Here is a 17,054-nt window from a genome sequence, read left to right as displayed (position 1 = left end):
TTGATCACGATCGAGAGCGATGATGTCGTGAGCTCCTTTGGGGCCTCAATAAAGCTCGGAAACATTGCCCATGACAACATCGAGCACGTGGAGCATGAGATTATTTGATAGCACACACAACAGAAGCCTGTGTATGCGCCTTCCTCGTTGCCGGCCCTAAGAATAGGTTAGGCTTGATGCCCTTGAAAATTCCAAACCGACCAAGTCACTATGATAATGGTCTCCATCTTTCACTGTTGGTTCGTCACTCCCCGTAAATATATAGTTAATGGTGTCGCCTGCAGAGCTGGTTCCTCATTCGGCGTATATACAATGTTATCACCTGCAAATAAGTAGGCGTAGCGGCATGTCACAATAGCGGCGGCCGGCCGTATCTTTGGCCAGAAGCGGTGAAACACATTCATCCTCGGGATGCACGAAGCGGCCATGTCATGCGTGCCTGCCATCTCCAGCTTGTGGAGACGTTGACAGCTTAATTTGTTGAGTTCTTGAGCGTGCCTTGGGTTCCTGTCCTAGCTATAAAATGGATCTAGCTAGCTGTCCGTGGCAACAGTTCACTCATTTGAGCGAACGACAGAGCTAGGGGCCGGATGAGATGGCTGCTGACTGCGGGAGTAGGGAGGAGATGTGGAGCCTGGCCGACGCCACCGCGCTCGTCACCGGCGGCAGCAAAGGGATAGGGTATATCATATGTTCACACATGCACTCATGCCTCTCTTCTGCTCTTCATTCTACAAACGCAGTTAGTAGTCTTCTTTACATGTTACTCCGACCCTCATCTTAAGTTATCCTCGACTAGTCATGCCATCGTGGAGGAGCTTGCTAGGTTTGGGGCGAGGGTGCACACCTGCTCCCGGAACGCGGCGGAGCTGGAGGAGTGCCGCCGGCGGTGGGAGGAGAAGAACCTCCAGGTCACCGTCTCTGTCTGTGATGTGTCCATACGTGCCGACAGGGAGAAGCTTATGGAAACGGTCCGACAAACCTTCAACTCCAAGCTCGACATACTAGTAAGTTACGTTCTATATATGGAAGTTAAACATGCCATGTATGTACTCACTCCATCCCATAATATAAGATCGTTTTGCAAGCTAAAACAGCTTGTAAAACGATCTTATACTGTGGGACGGTGGGAGTAAGTTCTACATTTGACGCCTCGACGCGACATTATGATGAGTTAGTAAAATCTCCCTTCATCCAAATAACATAGGTGAACAATGCGGCACAATTGTTCTACAAGCCCACTGTTGGATGTACAGCGGAGGAATACTCGGATCTGATGACCACCAACCTGGAGTCAACCTTCCATCTCAGCCAACTCGCACACCCTCTTCTCTTGCACGCTTCTATTGCCGGAGGAGGCAGCATCATCAACATGTCCTCTATAGGAGGCTCAATCGGCTTTGCAGGCTACACAATTTATGCTACCACAAAAGGTATCTACATGTGCACTTCATTGCCAAAATATACAATAATGACATTTGTTTGTATCATCCGAACAAAAGTGCGTCCATCGTTTATGAATTTTAAAATATTATTTGGTACCTAAAATTAAGTGGATTTTTTTATGGTTGTATTTCTCCTTTACTATTTAGGTGCAATACACCAGCTTACGAGGAGTTTGGCCACCGAGTGGGGCCCCGACAAGATTCGTGTGAATGCCATCGCCCCAGGTTTTATCACAACCGATATGATTAAAGATGTAAGTAGCGCCTAGCATGCATTTTCCTTGTTTAAACAACAATATATGAAATTTAAACCATATTTCATATATATTTTATGAGATAATAAGTCACTTTATATTGGGAAGGAAAATTATAATATTCCAAACGATCTTTATTTGCACCAAAATAGCCATCTCTTAATAGACCGAAGCAAGCGCTAGCAATGTTTTCACTATGGTACAAGATTAAGAGCTTGTCGGATCGATATACCAATCACTAGTTCATGGACAAAAAATCTGTATAGCATAGCTTGTTCTCTCTAGTCTCTTCAACCAAGAAATTAGAAGCCTTTTTTTCTCAAACTGCTAGCAATTTTCACGTTTTTTAAATTAAATGTGCATAACAATTGGTTATTGTCGATTCATAGATTGATACAGAGTTTATGAAGCAAGAGCACTTGAAGACCCCGTTGGGACGGAGCGGCAAGCCGGTGGAGATCGCCACAGCAGTGTCATTCCTATGCATGCCGGCAGCTTCTTTTATCACCGGCCAAGTCATTTGCATCGATGGTGGTCGAACTATTAGTTCTTAACTATCAATTCCACTGAAGACCGCTTCATAAGCTCTTAATTTCTTGGAAAATATATGCGTAGGAGAGTGGAGCTATAAATAAAAAAAACTAAGTAAGTTATGCCAACTAACAAGTGGCATCATTGTGGATACCTTGGCACGTTTCACGGAACAGCGTACGTATGAATGTGCAAATTTGGGCCTCATTTTTACTGAATATATGAGTCATGCTGGCTTTGATATGAAGATGGATGGAGGACTACTATTCAGTTATAGTTGTAAAATAGACTATTATAAGCTTATTAAGATGAGAGCACCCTTCGCTTGAAAACTTGAAAGGGTCATAATATCCTAATGAGCAATTCGACCACCTAATATTATTTTTCGTGCCCGAATTGAACCACCCAATGCATGGGCAGCATATACCTACACACGCCAAAGGTTGATCCTCAGCTTAAAGCCCCTTCAAAATGATTTCTGCTTGCTCTGTGAATGTCTCACTAGAAGATATAATGTCCTGGAATTGAGTTTTAACATATTTTAGGTGTTTACGAAACTCATCCATAAATTTATTTGCCTGTTCAATTTCTAACGAATTAAATTATCCTCTTTTTCCGGTATAAATAGTTGTTATCTGCTCTTCCCCTGGGAGAGGATTGCCTGGGATTATTTAAGCAATTCCCTTAATCGTCGACCCATTGCCAATTGACTATGTCTTGTTTATTGAGAGCAGAGGTGAATTGTGCAAAGTCTTGTAACTCTTGTGGATTGAGCTAGTTTCAATTATGATTTACGGCTGCTTGTTTCAGGGCTTTAATTTGAGCCGCGGATCCTCAACGAAAACATAAATGGAATCTAAGCATAGTTTCTTATCAATGTTATTTTCAGCAAAGTCAATTAATTTATCAACGGTTTACTAGAAAGTAAATGGCAAATAAACGACGTTCGCGAGTCCCGTTTAGTTAGCTTTAACTATCTCCATAGTTCATTTCCTCCAAAAATAAATAAATTATTGAACTATTAGATCATAAGTGGGTTTAGACGGGATTAAATGGGACCTGGTTTACATCCCTATGGTTTAGCAAGTCCTATGGGGTCTTAGCACGACGACTTCCCGACTATCTACTACAATAAGGTCTGCCCGGCTTTGATGATGGAGGGGCGAAGACAACGGCATGCCTTCGGCTCGCTTCAATGCGTGTATTCGTTGCTAGGTGGTCTATGGGTCTGAATGTATTTTTTATTTTACTTCTAGCGTTCTTTGTACTACCTTAACAGTTGATGAATAGACTGAAAGTTTCCTGGAAAAAAGAAAATGTTGCACATACGCAAGAGCATATCAACTGGAATCTGGCCCTTCCCTAGGGAAGTAGGCATGTCATTTGACATGCGGTAGCCTGCAAAGTTGGGCCAGAATGGAGCCCCTGAGATTGATACATGTGAGGTTGAGGACGGAGAGAAAAGAAAAGTTAGCAGCATGAGGTGCGACAGATCCAACGAGATGTCTGCGCTGCAAAGTTGGAGCAGTTAGGCGTTGCCTGCTCCGGCTGCACGACACACCGATCTATCGGCAGAAAGACGTGCCGGTGGTCCAGTTGGCAGCAAGGACTCCCAAGAGGATCGGTGAGCCAACAGCGCGGCGAGGTCGATGTCACAGCCGTTGCCATTGGTCGGACGGGAAGAAGAAGCCGAGAAGGCCGATAGTAGTATTAGTATGGAGATGGGAACATGAGCAGATGATGATAGAGCGGCCATTGATCGAAGCTGAGCTTTTTACTTGTGTGCTGTGGACAGCGCGCGAGAGCAGCGGTGTATTTATATTTTATGCACGACAGTACAACGCAGGTAGCGAACCTTGACCTCAGGGAGACATTCCACAATCAATAGTGCCTACATATCTGCATATTATTGCATATCTTTTAATAAATTTAACAAAACGTCCATATACCAACGACTGAAATAACACTGCTCATTCGGCAATACAAAACATGAACTCAAATTGGCAATTATTTTCTGAAATACAGCAAGAACAAAGCTAGGCTACCAGCCACATCTCATTCGCACACCTCCGACACGAAGGACAACTTCCCCCGGGGGACGTCGAACGTGAACCGCGTATTCACCTGCTGCGCGGCGCCAATCACCGTCCGGCGGTACCCACGGCCCGCGACCATGAACCGCGCATTCATGCCGTGCACCTCAAACAGCCGATCGGACGTGAACCACAGCTCGGCGCCGCCCTCAAAGTGAAACGCCATGTTGGGGAGCTGCTCTTTCACCGATTTGTACATCCGGTCAAACCAAAGCGGGCCGCCCAGTGGCCCCTTCACCGGGTCCGATCCTAGCTCCTTCATGCGCGCCACCAATGCCTTTTCCACGACAAGGTATATCGGCTCTGCGAAATGTGTGATGGTCTCTGCTGGGTTGATGCTGCAGCTGTGGCCGACGAAGACGCGCTTGTCGATCTTGAGACGCTTGTACCCTAGGGTGATGCCGACGAGGTTGAGGTGGTAGCCCGATATGCCGGGACGTATGACGAAGTTGGTCGTGTGGGCGTGCGGTGGAGGGCTTGGGACGTCCGCGCCGAGCAAGAGGGAGCCATGGGGATTGTGCACGGTGGGCATGGGGAGGCAGTAGGAGAACCTCCCGCTGGCGTGCCCACCAAGTTGTGTCAGGAGCGAGAGCGGCAGGTGGCTCAAGGAGAGCACCCCACCAAGGGTGTTGTCATTGTGAAACCCAGTGGACGAGTGTGCGCAACCAAACACAACATGAGGAACAGACTCCCTGATCGCGCCCGATCGGCCGGTGCGGAGGTGGAAGGTGTCGCGTGAGAGGTACCCGGTGACCGAAGAGAAGTGGAAGGAGCAGCCGTGAGCCGTCTTCCGGTAGGGTGTGGTGCAAACAGGATCGTTGTTGTGGACGTCGTGGAATGTGGGCGACGCGCTTGGTGAGAAGAGGTTGCCGACCTGCGGCGGCGACGGGTGGCACGGCTCGCACATCACCCATGATGTGCTGAGTTCGGTGTCGAGGCCGAGGACCTTCAGCCTAGTGCCTTCACCGGTGCCAAGCGACACGAACACGCCGTAAGCATAGCGGGCCGATGTTGAAATCGGCAGACGCAGGTCCTCGGTGGTGTAGGCCGAGCCATTGATGGCATGCCCGTCAGGGACCGCCCGACTAAGGGCGACTAGTTGGAAGCTTAAGCCCGTGGTGTTGCTTGGATTTGCCCATGCGATGGCAAAGCTCAGGAAGAAAACTGGGAGAACAAGGGTTGAAACTAATCCGAACATGGTTGCTTATTTTTGTGCTTCTTATTCCTCAATGGATCTGGCACCCTTTTATATTGGATGTTCTTGTATAGATTTTCTTCTTGGATACCACTCCATTAAATGGGGCGAAGTTGTTCTAAAGGATTTGGTTATCCTGAAGATGGATTCGTTTCCTTTATGGGCTAGAATGCCTTTTTGTTGGTCTATAAATTTAATGTGACCATCGCATTCCTGAATATAGATTTGTTTTGTTTATAGGCTAGAATGCATTTGGTTGGTCTATAAATTTAATGTGATCTTCGCATTCCTGAACATGGATTCGTTTCATTTACGGGCTGGAGTGTCTTTTGTTGGTCTATTAATTTAATGTGATCTTCGCATTAATGGAGTGATATCCAATAAGGAACCAGTGACATCAATCCAAAAAATACAAGGTTTGTCTCCGGCGGATCTCATGGGATCCGGTTGGCGTTTGTCTTCGGTGGATCCGACTGGATCCGGTCTTCGCTCGTCTACGTCTGTGTGTCTGCAGGTTGCATCCTTCCGGTCTATGTTTCTCTTCATCGGCGGCGGTTGCTGTTCTGGTGCGCTGGTCCCATGGGGCCTTAGCACGACGACTTCCCGACTGTCTACTACAACAATGTTTGCCCGGCTCCGACGAGGAAGGGGCGATGACGGCGGCGCGCCTTCGGCTCGCTTCAGAGATTGTAGTCGTCGCTAGGTGGTCTACAGATCTGGATGTAATTTTTACTTCTAGTGTTTTTTGTACTACCTTGACAGTTGATGAATAGATCGAAAGTTTTCGCGCAAAAAAAAAAAAGACATTCGCCAAGGATATCAGTTCTCTGTACATGGTTGTTGCGGTCTTAAAGTGTACAGAGCGACTGTTATTCTGATTCTTTTAGTGATTGATTTGAGATTAGGGTTTCACTGATTGAGCTGAGATTATGTTTTTCAGCGTGAAACTAGGATTACTTTTTAGTGAGAAACTGATATCATGCTTTATGTTTTTTATTTACCCATGTCTCATGCTAACATGCGTGTCCTCTTGCCTCGCGCAAGACGGTCAAACCGCTCGCCTCAAGGACAGCCTAGAGTGTGTCGACCCACTACATGTTTTTTGTTTTTCCTTTTTTTTAATGCAAGGTTTTTTGTTTTCTTATATTCTTACTTATATTTAAATTCCTAAAATGCTCTAGAATATAAAATGCTCTAAAAAAGTTGACCACGTATTATAAATTATTCTGGAGTGTTAACGAGTTCTCGCGGTTTTTGAAAATATTCGTACATTTCGAAAAAAACAATGTGTGTAGCTTTTTAAAAAATGTAAATTATATATTTGAAACAATATAATAACCTTTAAAAATAATAACGAAAAAAATATTTGCACATTTCAAAAAAAATGTTTGTGACATGTAAAACAATTATACAATATTAGAAAATTCAAGTGCTTTAAAAAGAATGTCTCTTAATATTTAAAAAATGTTCATGACATTTAAAAATATGATCTAACGCTTAAAAAATGTTTGAACGTTTTAAAAAAGAATGCTCAGGGCATTCATGAAAAATGTTCAATGTGTGTAAAAAAATTATTCGCCGTGTATTTAAATAGTGTTCAATGTGCATTTGACAAATGTTGAACGTGTATTTTGAAAAAATATTCAACGGGTATTTATTAAACATTAACATGTATACAAAATATTTCAATGTACATTTAAAACCAGTCTGCATGTATTTGAAAAATGAAAATCGAAAAATATGATCAAAACAGAAAAAAGGTAAAAAAAACTGACACAGAAAAACAGAAGGGAAAACGCAATATGGAAGCTTATAAAACCGTTCCGAACCGGTTCCTCCGAGAAGCTATGGTAACACAAGTTATGGGCCAGCCCACGCTCGCGCCAGAGGCGAAACGAGCTTCAGTCTCGCATTAGGCAAGACATAGCGGTGGATCCTATTTGACGCGCGCGTGCGTCCACAAGACGCGCTTTCGCTGAAGCGCCGGAGCACCTGCCTGCAACGGGCCGCCGGCCCACTTCGTGAGTTAAGGAAGTGCCAGCAAACCGGTTTTGGGAACCTTCTAGAAGGTTCCCTAAACCGGTTTCTTCCTATTTTTTTTCTCTTTTGCCGATTTTCTGATTTTCCTTTTTATTTTTTAATTCTGTATCTTTTTTCTTTATCTTTTTATTTTATACTTTTTCATTTTTATTTTCATCCTTTGTTTTCAAAAAAGTTTGAAATTCCATATTTTCTTCATGATTTCATAAAACATTCATGGTTATTATATTTTGTTCACAATTCGAAATTTGTTCAGCGTATATTACGGAAATGTTCAATGTATATTTAAAATTTGTTCAGCGTATATCAAAACAATGTTCAGTATGTATTTAAAAACTGTTCAGCGTATATTAGAAAAATGTTCAATTTTTATTTTTAAAATTGTTCATCTTATTGGGATTTCGAAATTTCTGTTCATATTTCCAATAATTGTTCATGTTTTAAAAGTTTGTTCAAATTTAAAAAATTGTTCATGGTTTTAAATAGTGTTTGCGTTTGTAAAATTTTGTTCTGAATTTTCTATTTTTTTGTTCCCGATTTTTGAAAATTGTTCGAAAAAATTGAAAATATGTTTGGTACTTTAGAGCTCGCGCTGCATACAAACAAGTAAAACGTTTCAGCCCGATTGGTAGGTTCTAGACTTCACGAACGGCGCGTCACGAGTTCGATATCTGGCCACCTCTTTTATTTTTGGCGATATTTTACGCGCTGGAGTTCCTGACCTCCAAATGGGCCGGCCCATGTGCATCTACCTTCGGCGAACGGAGTCTCAGACATAGCTGTCTCAAAAAAAAAAAATTAGACAAGACATAGCTCCCGTGAACAGAGGAAAACAGGCCACATGCAGCTGGGTCGACAAATTGGGCCTATGAGATAACCCATGATCTTACACAAACATTTCCTTCACACACCTAAAAAAACATTTCCGTCACAGGCTGACAAAAGATGCTCTAGAGATAAACACCGAACATGCTATTTAATACACCGTCCAACCCAAAATAAGCGTCGCAGTTTTGAACTAAACTTAGCACAGGCTAGAAATAAGTAGTTCTAGTACCTATACTATGGGGATTGTTTGTGTGCATTTCATGAGAAATTTAAATCCATGATGGGTTGACAAGTTCAGGTTATTAGGCCACATAATTTCTAACAACGTAATTTTGGTTTGCAAAATATGTAAGTTGTAATTCTCCTAAAATATTTGTCCTTTTGCTTTGGTTGTCAGTTGACATCATCTCATCGCTGAGCATAGTTTAGTTTTACCTTTAGCTATTTATTATTTAGGCAGAGCTATTCAGGCATGGAAGATATAATCATCCTTATGGTGAGGATCGCAATGTTTTTAGCTTCCAGGTTTCTCATGCGGTCCATAATCACCTTAGTTAACTGCTCTAACACTTTCCTGATTCTTCAAAAATAATGACACATTAACCGGGAAACTCTCTTCTATATGAAATGCAAGAACCCCTGCCCCTCTTGAGGTGTTACTCGAAAAAAAAATGACACATGATCTTTCCAATCACATAACTTAACTGCAAACATGTCCCCTGTCCTGTAAATTGTAGTTACACATTCCAAGCCAATACCTGCAGGTTGTAATTTCATCCTGAATGACCGTAGGCGAAATGGCTCTATAAAGAGAGGTTGTCCAGCAGTAAAGTATAGAGTGGTCTATGTGTAGTTTCATGTGAATATCTCAGCCACACAGGAAACATAGCATCAAAACTAAGTGAAGCAAATAATTGCCATGCATTTCTTGGCACGCAAACCCTATCAATTACAACAGGAAGGCTATTAAAGGATGGGACAGTGAAGGGAAGGATTCTAGATACATTAACAGGCAAGGAACATGAGCAATTCAGCAACAAAAAGCAACATCGACCAATAAACCGCCTGTGCTGGTTGTGATTGTTAGCTCAGATATGTGCCAGTGAAACCAGCAGGTCATTTCCATGTAGAATAACACTACATAAAAAAAAGTGACAACTTGGAGCTTTAATTTCTATCTAGTTGTCATCTACGTAACCAGCAGTGGTATCAGGTTAACGGTGTGCTGCTTCAATATCTGCACTGAATGGTGGACTGGTGGTGGTGTTACAGAGTTCACATCTAGCAGATCATGTCATCGAAAGAGATCATATATATATGCAAGCAACAGGATCATATTTCATATGTATGCAAGCAACAGGAGCAAATTCAGCATATTCCAGATCATATACAAGTCGCGTGCATCAGAGAAATATTATGTGCTCTCTTGAGAAAGAGATGTTGGCCTTGACATGAAACTGCATAGTTACTCAAGAAAACTTATATGCAGCATACATCTAATATCACTTGCAAATTACATAATCTAGACACAGCAGGAACCTCTTCGACATTAAACACTCAGCACCTAAGACCTAACACAAAAGGGAAAAAAGAACAGAAAAATAATCTGAACACGATAGACCGCAAAGCAAAGCAAGGGGGAAAAACCAATACCAAGCAAATATGAACAGCAGTAAGATGACCAAACAAGCATGTCTTCCGCCAAACTCGAACATGCCTAAATAAATAGGACATCATAGCAGATATGCCCGGTGGGGGACGCCGGTAGCAGACGGCCGCGCATCAGACGAGATCATAGTACATACAGATAATAAGAAAAGTAATGCAAGGAGATGTTACAGTATCCCAATTGAGGTTCAGTACTGACAGCAGAGTGTTCTCATGGATTTCACTCCAGGTTTCAGCAGACAATAATAATTCCAGTAAGAGTTGCTACGTACAGTCCATCTAGCGGAAGAGATGAAAAAAGATCTGTGTGGAGGAAAGTAACTTTGCAATTCGACGAGTGCAGGAGCAAACAATATGCTGGTTCAGATCTATTGTGCTAACAAGTGGCACTATTGATGCAGATCATTATATTAGATGCAAGTGCAACCAAGATGCTCAGGTGAGAGCACAAATTCTTCAGGCAGCATAGAATACATGCATAATAACTTTGCTAGTCACACATCATGCATTTCAGTTGTAAAACTGTGATCTCCTTCACATGCTCTGGAGATAACATGTTGCTTAATAGATTTATGACACTTGAACTTATGATTTGCATAAACATCTCCTTCACCCGTTCTCCTTCACACGTGCTTAATACTGATGCATGATCTTTCTAACCACATTACTGAACTGCAATAACAATCCGCCAGTCATGTAAAACTGTTATTACACGTATTCCAAGCTGGTACCTACCGGTTGTAATTTCATACTGAATGGCAATATGATAGCTATCATGCCGGTCTTATAAAGTATTCATCTCTGCTAGTAGACAACATAGCATTTCAAAGGCATGTAAAGAGCCTTTCAAAGGCCCTCACAAAAGAAAAAACAACATCTGGAAGGACAATATTAACAACAGGTGAAATGGCCGTATAAAAAGTGACTGTCCAGCAGTAGAGTATAGGGTGGTCTATGTGCAGTTTCATGTGCACATCTCAGCCTCACAGGAAACAGAGCATCCACTATAACCAAGAGGTGAAGCACCTAATTGCCATGTATTGCTTAGCGCACAAACCCTATCCATTATGACAGGAAGGGCTATCCAAGTGCGAGACGGTGAAGGAAAGGATTCTATCACACATAAGCAGACCAGGAACATGAGCAATTCAACAACAAAAGGCACCATCAATCAATCAATCGGCTGCGCTGGTTGCGATAGCGGTAGGTCAGCTCAGATGTGTGCCAGTGAAACCAGCAATAATCAATTCATTTGCATGCAAAATAACACTACATAAAAAACTGACAACTAGGGGCTTTAATTTCTATACTTTGCATACTAGTCGTCATCTAACCAGCAGTGGTATCAGGTCAATGGTGTGCTGTTTCAAAATCTGCACTGCGTGGTGGTGGAGGTGTTACAAAGTTCACATGTAGCAGATCATGTTGTCAAAAGAGATCATATATATGCAGGCAACAGGATCATATTTCGTTTGTATGCAAGCAACAGGACCATATTTCGTTTGTATGCAAGTAACAGGATCATATTTCGTTTGTATGCAAGCAACAGGAGAAAATTCGGCATATATGCTCTTCTGAGAAAACAAATATTGGCATTGCCCTGAAATTGCAGTTACTTGTGAAAAATTTATATGCAGCATACATCATACATCACTTGCAAATTACATATACAGATAATCAATATGGATAGCCTCTAGACATATCAGGAACTTCTACAACACTAAACCCTCGGCACCCTAAGACCTAACACGGAAAATAATCTGAGATCGACAGACAGCAAAGTAAAGCAAGTAAAAACCTATGCCAAAAGAACTACAAAGACCAGTAAGATCACCAAACAAGTAGACGCTTCATGCGATTTCTTACACACCATCTCAACAGACAAATAAGGAAAGACCAGATCAACTAAGACGAACCAAAAGTAAGAAAACATAAGCATGCCTAAATAGGACAGCGTGCCGGTATCAGACGGCCACGCACCAGACGAAATCAATAGTACATATTTGATACTAGGAAAACTAATGCAAGAAGTGGTTACGGTATCCCAATCAAGGTTCAATGAAAGCAAAATATTCTCATGGATTTCAGTCGACAATCGTTCCAGTAAAAGCTACTACATACAGATCTCCAGTGGAAGAGATTTTTATGGGGGGTTAATGCCTTCATAGTTTGAGGAGTGCAAGAGCAAATAATATGCAGGTTCAGATCTATACGCTGAAAGGCAACAGGTAGCATTCATCATTGAACGCAACTTAGCCAGGTCTCAAGTCAAGTACACACATTTTTGTTTGTATGGCAGAATGCAAGACGCTGGCCCTGTCACCTCAACTACCTCGGAAAAGGGGGTCAACTCAACTGGCAGCTGTTTATACGTATTTCCACAAGATGGTTGAAAATCACAGCAGACAGGATGTGGGGAGCATTTTGGAAGATGCATCCCTTCTCATCCAATTTTGGAAGTTCTGTTTTTTTTTTATAGATGCCGTTTTCATTGACTCAAACTTTATGAATGTGAATTAGCAATTATTTTCCAGAATACAACATGAACAGACCTACGCTGCCTCCCTGCTGCACAGCTCCTCTGCGAAGGTCAGCCTCCCTGCAGCGACGTTGAAGATGAACCGTGCATTCACCTGCTGCGCGGCGCCAATCACCGTCCGGTGGGACCCATGGCCCTCGACCGAGAACCGCGCTGTCGTGCCACTAAACTGAAACAGCTTCCCTGACGTGAACCACATGTCACCGCCATCCGCGAAGTGGAACACCATGCTGGGGAGCCGCGTCCGCACCCTACTGGAAATCTTGAAGACGAGCGGGCCGCCGGGAGGCCCTTTCACCTGCTTTGATCCGAGCTCATTCATCTGCGCCACCAGCTCTCTCGCCACGACGAGGTACGCTGGCTCCACGATCTTGGTGATGGTCTCAGCGGGGTTGATGCTGCAGCCGTGCCTGGTGAAGACATGTCTGTCGATGTCAAGGCGCTTGTTCCCTAGGCTGATGCCGATGAGGCTGAGGTGGTAGCCCGAGGCACTCGTGGTGAGGGCGGTCGTGTGGGCATCCCGTGGCAGGCTTGGGACTTCTATGCCAAATTGGATGAAGCCGCTGGGGTTGCGCGAGGTGGTGGGATCGGGGAGGCAATAGGAGAACCTCCCGCCGGCGCGCGAACCAAACTGCGTCAGGAACGAGAGTGGTGAGGTGCTGAGGGAGAGCACCCCGCCGAGGATGTCCTCGTTGTAGAACCCAGTGGTGGTGTGCGCGCAACCAAACGCCACACCGGAAATAGACTTCACAGCACTTCGCCCGCTATGACGCAGGTGGAAGGTGTCGCGTGCGAGGTACCCGGTGGCGGAAGGGAAGGCAAAGGAGCACCTGTTGGCCGAGTGGATGCGGCGGTAAGGTGGGACGCAAACAGGGTCATCCCTGCGGACACCACGAAACGTGGGTGACGCGGCGGGCGAGAAGAGTCTGCCGACTTGATGCAGCGGTGGACGACACGGCTCACACATCACCCATGACGTGCTGGCGGCGGTGTCGAGCGCAAGGACCTTCCGCCTGCCGCCTTGTCCGGTGCCGATCGACACGAACACGCCATGCACATAGTCGGACGGCGTCAAGGCCAACGGACGCAGGTCCTTGGCGTTGTAGGAAGAGCCATTGCCCGCGTCCCCATCAGGTACACGACTAAGGGCGACAAGCTGGAAGCTCAGGCTAGTCAAATTGGCTGGCTGCGCCCATGCCATTGCAAAACTCAAGAAGAGCAGCGAGAGAACTGCAAGTAACTTGAACATGGTGGCTCAGGAATTCAAGCATATACTAGCAGCTCTAATGCTTCTTGTTCTTGTATGGATATATAGCAGATCGCACCCTTATTTATATACCAGGTATTCTTGAATATGGCTGCCATTGATTGACATGAAACTGTTCTAAAGGATTTAGGTATCCTTCCAATGGGTTCATTTCATTTATAAACTAGAATCCCTTCTGCTGGCCCAAACATTTAATAGTTCTTTGGAATGGCAGGAATTAGTGACTTCAATTTAAACAACACATTTATCATCCAAACAATAAATACCGGTACACTTGAGTATCACTGCCTCTTCAACACTTGAATACTGTTCTAAAGGATTTGGGTATCCTGACAATGGATTCCATTCATTTGTAAAGCTAGAATCGCTTCTGCTGGTCCAAACATTTAATATGTTATTGGTATAGCAACATATCTATTATTGAAACAATAAATTTAGACATTTATCGAAGATTTTGCAAGTTCTCTGTATGTAGTTGTTACAGACTTGCATTGTACAACATCATTCTCATTTTTGACAGAAATACAGATTGGTGATACTTCATGAGATACGTATACAAGGCGACAGCAAAATCCTCAGGATTGTATATGAATTTCGATATTGTCGATCAATCTAACCTTTCCAAACCATGCGGCGACACAAATGACAACAGGGCGGTCGATCGTCTCCACAGGTACCAAACTTTCCTGCTCCACAGTCTGCGTTGGCATCACAGATTCATTCAATACAAATCAGTAATTTATTATGATCAGTAAAAACATTTTGCTTGAGAAGCTGAGATGCCACACTTAGTTTTATTCTTTTTACCAAAATCAGCAGTATGCTGTTCTAAGAAATAAAATAGCTAATTATGCTGAATTGGACTGTCTGGTGCTACAAATTATACAAATATACCATGTTGGTTTCAAAGGTTCTCCAGGAAACAACCAGCACCAGTGTTACAACAAAAAGGGACCATACAAAGTTAGGAGTACTTGAGATGCTCAGTATGGCATTATTTGTTTTTAAAATAACCAAAACTCGAACGGTTTATCTAAACAGTGGTACATTGTTCCAGAAGAAATGTGTAAATTATTATGCTGATATTAGGATCTCTGATGCTGCAAAATGCAAACTAGAGCTAACATCATAGAGATTTCAAAGGTTCTCTAGGACACAACCAGCATTAGTATTACAACAGGAAAGTAAGTGAACCACAGTGAGGTACTCCTCTGTCTCAAAATGTAAGACGTTTTTTGACACTACGATGGTGTCTATTTGGGAACTCAATCACTAGATAAATTGCTTTACAAAAAACACTAAGGACAAAAAGGACAGACCCAGTGCATAGAAGCTCCCACACAAGGTGGGGTCTGGGGAGGGATTATAGGAACCTAGTCTTACCCCTGCAAAGTGCAATGCAGAGAGGCTGGTTCGAACCCAGGACCTCTTGGCACAAGTGGGGAGGACTTCACCACTGCGCCAGGCCTGCCCTCAAAAAAAAAACACTAAGGACACTTGAATAAAAAAAGGTTTCAATATTACCTCAACATAATCAACACGACCGCCAGCTTCAGTCAGCGTCTGCACTATCTGATCCTTTATATGTTCGCTAGCACTGTTGCTATTATTCAACGCAGCAGTTCTAGCATTTACCAGTGATCTACTAATGGATAATGCCTACAGAAAGACAATTATCAAAGACAGATTATATTGATAATTATCATAAATAGGAGTATCATAATTGTTTGTTCCATGACATGTATCAACTGCTTAGTCTTGTCTTTGTGGATTACCCAAAACAATAATAACACAAAGGCAATCATAAATGATAAGGCATTGTGAGAAATTTAAAATTCAGAAGTCAGAATACAGGTGTGCGAAAACAGTGTCAGTTTGTGCAGAAGACAAACCTTCTCCCTTTCTTCAGGCGATAGGCGGACGTTGCGAGAGCTCATGGCAAGACCATCTGCTTCTCGCACTATTTCTGATCCTACAATCTCCACGGCAAAATCAAGGTCGCGGACCTGAAAACAGCATGAGCATATGTCACTATCTCAGTAACTGAAGCAATTGAAATACTCTGAGCTGATGGAATTAGCATCTGAAAAACGTAACTCAAGGCATGAAGCATCGAAACAGAAACAGACTAAAACGATTACTGAAATGGAGCAAAAAATGCTCCCCAATTCAACATCGTGAGCAAAGAATGGGCCAAAAACTATGTGCCAGATAGATATGTAAATCAAGCAGATAGATGCACTGAAGAAGCATATTCAGACTGCACATTGTCATTCATTTTGCACATCTGTGGCTGCTTACCATTCGGCAGATGAGGCGCCACTGCTGATAATCCTTCTTCCCGAACATGGCGACGTCGGGCTCGACGACGTTGAACAGCTTGGCGACGACGGTGGCCACCCCGCGGAAGAAGACTGGCCGGCTGGCCCCACACAGCCCCTTCTCCAGCCGCTCCACCCGGATCCACGTCTCGTGGCCGTCCCCGCCCGCGTCCAGGCAGGAGGGAGCCTCGGCGGCGCGGCGGGCAGAGACAGCGCCGCGGTGGTAGAGGTCCGGGGGGTTGAAGACGGCGTGGACGGCGCCGGTGGAGGCGAGCTTGCGGAGGTCCCCGGCGAGGTCGGAGGGGTAGGTGGCGAGGTCCTCGGTGGGGGCGAACTGGCTGGGGTTGACGTAGATGGAGACGACGACGGCGACGGGGCCGGGCACGGCCGCCGCGGCGGAGACGAGCGAGAGGTGGCCCTCGTGGAGGAAGCCCATGGTGGGCACGAGCACCACCGTCTTGCCCTCGGCGCGTTGGCGCCGCGACCACGCCCGCATCGCCGCCTTGTCCCGGATCACCTCCGGCTCGCCCGCCGGCGCCGCCGCCGCCATGGGATCGGGAGCAGAGCAGTCGTCAGATGAGTCCAAGCGGAAGCGGAGAAAGAAGTCAAAGCTTTGGAGGGAGGCGACGGGGAAGACGATAAGATTGCGGCGGCTCTTGTGGGGGAATCGAATCGGGAGACGGGAGCGAAAGAAGTGTTTTTTATTCAAAAACAAGACGGCGACGGGTGTTGTTTTGGCGAACCGTCACGTTGCTTCCGTCCCGTCGGTCGATGCCAAAGCGCACCTGATCGCCGGGTCTTGCTCGCCTCCGGTTAGGGCTCGCGCGCTCGATGGGGGGCCGTCGCCGCCGCAGCAGCAGGCGGGAGCAGGCG

General features: G+C 44.6%; 4 protein-coding genes across 4 annotated transcripts; 1 reads left to right on the top strand and 3 right to left on the bottom strand.

The window, feature by feature from the left end:
* The first annotated feature begins 595 nt into the window (after positions 1-595).
* Positions 596-2,253, top strand: LOC119306831 (noroxomaritidine/norcraugsodine reductase-like). Its single transcript, XM_037582952.1, has 5 exons — positions 596-681; positions 800-1,007; positions 1,208-1,433; positions 1,593-1,708; positions 2,089-2,253. The coding sequence occupies exons 1-5, from the start codon at positions 596-598 to the stop codon at positions 2,251-2,253; spliced, it is 801 nt and encodes a 266-aa protein (XP_037438849.1).
* A 2,032-nt stretch (positions 2,254-4,285) lies between these two features.
* Positions 4,286-5,521, bottom strand: LOC119306830 (aspartyl protease 25-like). Its single transcript, XM_037582951.1, has one exon. The coding sequence runs from the start codon at positions 5,519-5,521 to the stop codon at positions 4,286-4,288; it is 1,236 nt and encodes a 411-aa protein (XP_037438848.1).
* Positions 5,522-12,606: 7,085 nt separating this feature from the next.
* LOC119306829 (aspartyl protease family protein At5g10770-like) lies at positions 12,607-13,842 on the bottom strand. The gene has a single exon (XM_037582950.1). It carries the CDS (start codon positions 13,840-13,842, stop codon positions 12,607-12,609), a length of 1,236 nt encoding a protein of 411 aa, XP_037438847.1.
* A 347-nt stretch (positions 13,843-14,189) lies between these two features.
* Positions 14,190-16,881, bottom strand: LOC119312902 (pantoate--beta-alanine ligase-like). Its single transcript, XM_037588686.1, has 4 exons — positions 16,162-16,881; positions 15,753-15,866; positions 15,385-15,519; positions 14,190-14,558 (listed from the first exon to the last, which is right to left on the bottom strand). The coding sequence occupies exons 1-4, from the start codon at positions 16,729-16,731 to the stop codon at positions 14,436-14,438; spliced, it is 942 nt and encodes a 313-aa protein (XP_037444583.1). The 5' UTR covers positions 16,732-16,881; the 3' UTR covers positions 14,190-14,435.
* Between the last annotated feature and the right edge of the window lie 173 nt (positions 16,882-17,054).

Source organism: Triticum dicoccoides, chromosome 5B, assembly GCF_002162155.2.
Source record: "Triticum dicoccoides isolate Atlit2015 ecotype Zavitan chromosome 5B, WEW_v2.0, whole genome shotgun sequence".
Classification (NCBI taxonomy): domain Eukaryota; kingdom Viridiplantae; phylum Streptophyta; class Magnoliopsida; order Poales; family Poaceae; genus Triticum; species Triticum dicoccoides.
This window is presented reverse-complemented; position numbering and strand designations above follow the sequence as displayed.

Coding starts and splice junctions, on each gene's coding strand:
- LOC119306830 (XM_037582951.1), bottom strand. CDS start 5,521: ATGTTCGGATTAGTTTCAACCCTTGTTCTCCCAGTTTTCTTCCTGAGC.
- LOC119312902 (XM_037588686.1), bottom strand. CDS start 16,731: ATGGCGGCGGCGGCGCCGGCGGGCGAGCCGGAGGTGATCCGGGACAAG. Junction 15,867..16,161: donor GGCGCCTCATCTGCCGAATG/GTAAGCAGCCAC, acceptor TGCTGTTTTCAG/GTCCGCGACCTTGATTTTGC. Junction 15,520..15,752: donor CGCCTGAAGAAAGGGAGAAG/GTTTGTCTTCTG, acceptor GTCTTTCTGTAG/GCATTATCCATTAGTAGATC.
- LOC119306829 (XM_037582950.1), bottom strand. CDS start 13,842: ATGTTCAAGTTACTTGCAGTTCTCTCGCTGCTCTTCTTGAGTTTTGCA.
- LOC119306831 (XM_037582952.1), top strand. CDS start 596: ATGGCTGCTGACTGCGGGAGTAGGGAGGAGATGTGGAGCCTGGCCGAC. Junction 682..799: donor GGCGGCAGCAAAGGGATAGG/GTATATCATATG, acceptor ATCCTCGACTAG/TCATGCCATCGTGGAGGAGC. Junction 1,434..1,592: donor AATTTATGCTACCACAAAAG/GTATCTACATGT, acceptor TTTACTATTTAG/GTGCAATACACCAGCTTACG.